Source organism: Squalius cephalus (assembly GCF_949319135.1).
Source record: "Squalius cephalus genome assembly, chromosome: 8".
In the NCBI taxonomy this organism is placed as follows: domain Eukaryota; kingdom Metazoa; phylum Chordata; class Actinopteri; order Cypriniformes; family Leuciscidae; genus Squalius; species Squalius cephalus.
This window is the reverse complement of record NC_137129.1, coordinates 23544593-23552084: the sequence shown is the minus strand read 5'-3', so window position 1 is coordinate 23552084 and position 7492 is coordinate 23544593. Positions and strand designations below refer to the sequence as shown.

Genomic DNA, 7492 nt, shown 5'->3' with positions numbered 1-7492 from the left:
CAGTTAGATTGAAACAAAAGGTGTGCATGTAAACAATGAATGGCGACTGTAGAAAGCAAAAACTGAATCCCGGTCATTTTGGACGATCTCGACGGCCGGACATGTCCGGGAAAAAGAGGATATATGGTAACCCCTACTACTCAGCTTTCTCCACAGAATAAGAACTCGATAGCTTAGCTTCCAAAAAAAGATGGCTGACACTGCTTGTACATTCTGTGAGTGAGATCCCACCCTCTATGGGCGGGTTGAAAACATGCAGAAAAACGCCTTCTACTGGCTGTAGTCTTTAGCCTCTGGCCAAAAAATCCTCCGATGACGCAAAATTACGATTTTTGCGTCATCGGAGGATTTTTTTCAGACAAAAAATACATAAATCTGTCATATCAGGGGGATATGAGGGGGGAAAGCATGGTAATTCGAAAATACTACAGGTTTTCTACTGATACAAAGCTTAATGCTAAATCCTGAAGTATCCCTTTAATGATGGTTAAACCTGCTGTAGATCAGTGAGGAATGAGGCTGCCATCTGCTGGTAGTTAAGGGGACCGTAGCTAACAGATGTAACAACATGAGGGAGAGTAGCCTAAATGATAACAGAATTTATAAAGAGTAATTTACTGCACCCTTATTCAAAATCAATGCTTTACTGTCAAGTGAATTTCTATGTGACAAAAATGCAATATTAACTTTGTTAACTGCGTTTGCCGTCTATTCAATAATATATATTATTATTTTTTCCTGTCCTGTATTATTTGTTCATTTATTTAAACCAATTTAAGGCCATTAACCCCAGCAAAACATTCATGTGGGAACTTGTGAGCCGGATTTTAACCCCAATCCAGCCATGGATGTCAGTGTTTAACTTTGAAAGCCAAATATTAGAAGTCCTGTTGAAAACAAAGAAACATACAGGATTTCAGCCAGGCTTATTTGTAGTTATTCAAATATTTTCATTGCTGTGTAAAGGCAGACACACTCAGTCACACTTACGCACATGTCGACCATTAACTACCTTAACTTCAGGACTCATTGATGAGCTATAATCTGTGCTGTTGGAAGAAAGATGAATGAATAAACAAAGACTTGATACGCATCAATCCTTCTGCTCTCTGCATCTGCACAGGTGGGTTGAAACTCAAAGCCTTATTTACATCAAGTAAATCAGAGAGTAGGGATTCTGATAAAAAGCTGTTCAGCCTTATTACAAGATGGTTATTACAAGTAAAAGTCACTTTAATGAATGAAATGAATCTCACTGGTGTTTCAAGTTAATTAAATAATTAATGCTTGTTATATTTTTAATGTGGCTGTTGCTATTTTGTTACTATCTTGGTTTGACCCCCCTTGTTTTTGTTTTTTTACAAATTTAACTTTAACTGATTTAAATATTAAGTTTAATCAATATAGCTTTCCATTAACCATGCCTGGGGCAGAGTTATTTGTGTAATTCAGATACTTTGATAAAAACAAAGAATATAATACAAACACTTTTTACTAAGTTTACTTTATTTTTACTAAAATACTTTTCTTGTTCAAGGGTTCAAGAGATGAGTAAAAGATGCTGTGCTTTGCCACCAAAAGAGCTCGATACATCACCTTAAGTGTGAGTGTAATCATCTGTCTATTTATAATCTCTCGACCTTCTGTACAAAGACATATCTTTGGAGCATGTGCATGTGGTCAGTGTGTGCTAGACCTCACTCATGACACCTGGTTCCAGCAGCACTATGACCCCTACACCCAACCCTTACTGACTAAGAAAAACAGCAAACTCAGCAACGCCCTCTATTGGTGGTGGCAAGTAAGTGCCTCGCCCAAAATATCCACAATGTAGGATTATCTATGCAAAATCATTATTGGCATTAATTTTAAATTACCTTGAAGAAGGAAATCTAGTGTATTGTACCACTGGAATCCATTGGATTATACTTGGTTTTTTTAGCAGAGAAGACAGCTTTGATAACCATGTATGTTCTTCCATAATTTTTTAACAGAAGCTGCAATATAAGAGTAGAGTGAACTACAAAGCAATAGCCGAGATGTTATTTGGCATCTTCCCAAATGAAGAAGATTACTCTGATGCTGGCCCAGGCCGCTGCAGAACCTGTGCTGTAGTGGGGAATTCTGGGAACCTCAAAGGATCCCACTATGGTGCTCTCATTGATGCCCATGATCTTGTTGTTAGGTGAGTGATTTAACTGCATTGAGTTAACAGTGTTAACTGCATGGAGTCTCCATAAACTAGAATAATTATACCATATGTAGTCTTATTGGTCTTCTCTCTACATATAGATCATTCTATAAATAATGTTTACTCCTTAAAAAAAAATATTCATTTTAAATTAATTTTAATTTTATATTTTATTAAATTATGTATAGCATTGCAAGAGATGATGTATAGTAAGTCAAGAACAAAAAAAAAATCATTACAATGATTTCTTGGTCTGGGTGTTGTTGTATGCACTATGTATGAAGCATTTACGTTTTACTGTGGAGTGAGTGTCTCTTGGCAGTTCCAACTTTGCATAGAATTATTTAAATATACTATTTGCACGAAATAGTACATTTAAATAGATGTTATGGGGTGTATGCTTCTAACATACAATATGTTTCCAAAACACTGAAGTTCTGCAAAGATGAAATGCCTCTGAAAACAGAAACAGAGCATAGTTTGGTCTTGATAATGCAGACAAACTGCTGCCAATATCTGAAATTGGAATCCAGCCTCTGAAGGATTGTGGCTGTGATACAATTAGCAGATAAGCTTGAGAGTTGTAATAACAATGACATAAGCCGCTTTTCCAATGTTGGGCCAGTGAGAGCCAGGGCTAACAACATGCCTTAGACCTCAAGCACTGAGGCCAAAATCAAATTGCGTTTCCACTGTTGGGGCAGTGTTGATACAAATAAACGCCTGTTCTTCTAATGTAACCGGTCCTACTCGACCCACACCAAGCGGGATTCGAACCAGGGTCTCCAGTGTGGAAGGCAGGCGGGCTAACAAAGACGTTAAAGACCACAGCTGCTAGCTCGCCTCTTGAGGCCAAGGGAGTGAGGTTTACTCGCACAGCTCTTACTGGTCCAGCTGTGTTACACTCACCCCCCTAAACCTCACTCCCATCCAGGTCAATAGCACCAAATGTAACCTGTCCTACTCAAACCGCTCCGAGCAGGATTCGAAACCGTGGTCTCCGGGCATGCTAACAAGGACACTAAAGACCTCTTGAGACCAGGGGAGTGATGTTTATATTGCACTAGTGTCTTGAGTCCTCGCCTTATCCCTCACCGACCCTGACAATGACATGTTATGGAAGGAAGGTTTGCTGATAAAATTAGATCAGATTGGAATGGGTGGTAGTGGTAGACTATATCATTGGATTAAAATAATAATAATAATAATAATAATAATAATAATAATAGAAAAAATTATAAAAGTGATGATTAGAGAGTATATATCAGAAAAAGGTTTGATTTAGAATGGGACTCCACAGGGTAGTGTCATAAGTCCATTGTTAATTATTATTATGATTAATGACCTGTTTGCAACAATAGATATTAATATAGATATATTGTTGTTTGCAGATGATGGAGCTCCTTGGTTTAGAGGAATGTGGATTATATTGTTAATAAAATGCAATCAGCTTTAAATAATATTGATAAATGGTCTTATAAATGGGGATTAAAATTCTCTATGGAGAAAACCAAATATATTTTCTTTTCAAATAAAAAGATAAGTAGTGATTTAAATCAAAAAGTTTGTGACATGAAGTACACACATAAATAAGATGGAAGACAAATGTAAGGTTTTAAATGTAATGAGTTGCGTATCAGGTCTTGAATGGGGGGCCAATAGAATGTCAAATCCACTTGAGAAGGAAGCAACTGACATTGACATACTGGGAAAATTTATATGGTCAGAAGAATAATCATTAGAGAAAAAAATATATTAGAGGCAAGTTGGGAACATTAATAGTTTTGGCTGCATCACACTGAAGATTTAGTACAGGATATGAAATTAAACGAGTATAAAGTTATCCTAGCTGTAATATTACCACCAATACCTCTATGGATTTTACCACAACCAAATGTTGTTTTATTCCTATTGGAAGCAAGACAAGAAGGGTCAAAATGCATTAGAGGCAGAGTTAACAAGGGAGTTTATGGACTAAGAACATTATATACAGGTTTTTACAGATGCATCTAAAGATCCAGGGAAAAGTCAGGTGGGGTTGCATACATCATACCAAGATTGAAAAATTATATCAGATCAAGTTTCAGTGTTTACGGGAGAATTACTAGCAATTTTGATAGTAAAATAAAATAAATTAAATGGGATTAAACAAAACTCGTATATGTTCAGATTCAAGCTTGGCCCTGTTAAGACTGGATGCTCAACAGTCTGAAACTAGACAAGATATATTGATGTAGATCCTTCAGATATTATATAATGCAGCAGACAAAATAAGTTTTATGGGTTCCTGTGCATACTGGAGTATCAGGGAATAAGGAAACAGATAAATAACAAAACAAAAAATGACAAAGAAAAGTACAGATATGCAAATAATCTATAGTTGATCAGAACTTGAAGAGGAACTATGCAGGTTTTTTTAGCTTAATATACCTTAACTGAACAGCTTCCAGTCATTGGAAAAACAGTCATTGGCCCATTGGAAAAACACCCTTGCAACTTTGCCGGCCTCAGCGTCAGGACGTATCGCGTGATATCAGGTCTTGCGATGTAACGAGTTGCTTTACGGCACTGCACACATACACTATCTAAACATTTGTATGCTAGCCTTCTGTGTATCATACATACCTCAGTGGACATGGCTTTGTCAGCTTCTTTGAAAACAAATGCACATGACCACAGGGAGAAGATGGGAGAGGATAGAGTCGCCAAAGTGTTTTGACGACAGTGTTGTCAAATATCTATTCCGAAGCTGTAGGGGGAGCTCTATAGAGAAACCTGCGAGCAAAAAGCTAGAAAACAGCAAAGAAATTGCCAAAACTGCATAGCGCCGCTTTAAATCAATAATAAAAAAAGGAGCAATTTTATTGGGATAATGAACAAAAGGGCAGGTATCTACATTTAATACAACCATTAGGAGGAAGAAAAAGGAATTCAGGTGGGAGGAAGAAAAAAAGATTGTATTATATCTAGACTCAGACTGGGACATACAGGCGTCACAATCCCCAGTCACTTTACTATAACCTGTCACCCTCACACTACATTTCCCAGCATCCCTCCTGGTCCCCACCTGCACTAAGTCAGCCATCATCACATCTGCCACTGATTATCAACTCCTCAAGAGACACATATAAGCAGCCACTCTCCACTTCATCCATGTCTGCTCTCGTTGTTTCCTTCGGAGTTATGCTGGGGCCACACCACAAAATATTCGGTCCAATTTCTCCCCTTCCGACAATCCTAAGTAAAGTCCCAATTACCTTGATGTTTCTATTATTTTATCAGATTTTCCTGTGGTATGAGGTGTGTTAAGAGTGACCGAACCTGCCCGGAAGAACATTGGAGCCGCCCGATCGCAAATTGTAAATATTCAACATATTTACCAACCGAAATTTACCAAATAATCCACAGTGAAATACACCGAATACAAACAAATAATGCACTGCTGAGACATTCACATTGTTGGGGAAAAAAACCCCACTATCCTAGCATTAGGATTGTTTGGAAGGTAATGGTATTGATCCTGTATCGATCTTTTCTCGTTCTCATGTCACTGTTGACTAACGCTCGTTTGCTGGCCTTGGTTTCAATAAAAGCAGTTTTTGGAATAACAAGAAAGTTTTGAGTTTTGAAACTTACAGGGTATTTTTATAGTATGACGAACTCTTAACTGTCAAAGGATCAAGGAACATTTGAATTCTCATTCTATTACCCCTTTAAGGCTGTATCAACATATAAAGCAACACCTCCTCCTTTTTTATCATAATCGTAAACAAATTGTATCCAACTCTACATCTTGTACTTTCTCGTTATCAAGCCAAGTTTCTGACTCAGCAATTACATTAAATTTGTTAAACTGGCACAATTTCATCGTTACCAGCGTAGTCACCATCCAACACTACATTTCCCATCATCCCTCCTTCTGCTTACCTGCATGGAATCACCAGGCTCCACCCTCACTCAGTCACACCGATCGCCATCACCTGAATATTAATCACCACCAGCTGTCACCCATCACCGCAGCACCAGTTAAAATGACTTGCCACACACACATACTGCATCTCAATTCGCCTACTTATACTACGCCTGTTGTGTCATGTACTGTAATTCCTAAAGCTACCTCTAGAGACGCTGTGTTGTAAGAAGAAGAAGAAGTGGGTGAAAGAAAGAGAAGAAGAAGAAGAAGAAGAAGAAGAAGTGTGCTTAGTGTTAAACATGTGAAGTTACTGTTCAGAATAAAATACGAGATCTTTGAAGATATACGGTGTCGTGCTTACTACTCACACAAGATCTAACAAATTGGCGACGAGGATACTAAGTTTTGCTTAACGTTACTGACTTATCAACCATGTCTTTGCATGTCTCTGCACCGTCAATGTTCCTGGCCTGCCCGGGAGAGCCTACCATGCCATTCGGCATGTGGTTGCGCATGTTCAATAACTATTTGATGGCAATCAACGCAGTGGGCGCTGCATGGCCTGAAGCTCGGAGGAGGGCTACATTACTTCACTGTTTAGGTGCAGAGGGTCAACGGATCTTTTACGCACTGAAAGACATTACAGAAAGCAACTACCCTTGCAACACAATTAGAAGCTGCGGCAGAGCACACAAAGAGAATGACGGCCGACAGAGATGCTCCAGTGCGAGCCGTACAAGTCAAGCCACATCATGAGAGAGGGAAACACCCTTCACGTCCGACTGCTGTCCCCGCTTCTTCGACCCGTAAGTCATGTTTCAGATGCGGTTCAGACAAACACCTAGCTAACTCAGCACAGTGCCCAGCTGCAAAGGTGTTTTGTAAATTATGCAACAAGAAGGGACATTTTGCTTGTGTGTGCCGTTCAGCCCCAGCGAGTGATGTGCAAGTGCATGACGTCACAGTGCTGTATCTAGAGAACTCTGCCGAAGTACCAAAGAAACTACATTGCGAAGTGACTGTCAGTACTCCTGCTTCACCTGGCACCACAGTACAATTCGTTGTGGATACAGGTTCTTCTGTGTCTATATTGCCTCTTCACATTTATAAACACCACTTCAGTGCCACACAATTATCAACACCTGTCATCCGTCTGGTGACTTATACACAGTAATACATACCTGTACTCGGATGCCTGCAAGCACAAGCGTGTGTATCAAGTGCGTCAGCTGCTGCCACGTTCTTTGTTGTGGATAATGGGACTGCTTTGTTAGGCATGGACTTCTGATTTCTGCCATAAAACTTCAAATAAAGGGTGATAATGTCTGCTTCTCGATCATGGCCACCAATACCACATGCCTGACAGATACTGAAAAAGGATGTGTAAA

At 39.1% G+C, this 7492-nt stretch overlaps 1 protein-coding gene across 1 annotated transcript in view; it reads left to right on the top strand.

The window, feature by feature from the left end:
- Positions 1-1071: 1071 nt before the first annotated feature.
- st3gal1l3 (ST3 beta-galactoside alpha-2,3-sialyltransferase 1, like 3) overlaps positions 1072-7492 on the top strand; it is an 84064-nt gene continuing 77643 nt past the window's right edge. The window contains exons 1-3 of the mRNA XM_079878107.1: positions 1072-1123; positions 1538-1801; positions 1995-2185. Of these exons, the coding sequence (XP_079734233.1) occupies positions 1559-1801; positions 1995-2185 (434 nt within the window). The 5' untranslated portion in view covers positions 1072-1123; positions 1538-1558. The remainder of the gene's footprint in view (positions 1124-1537; positions 1802-1994; positions 2186-7492) is intronic.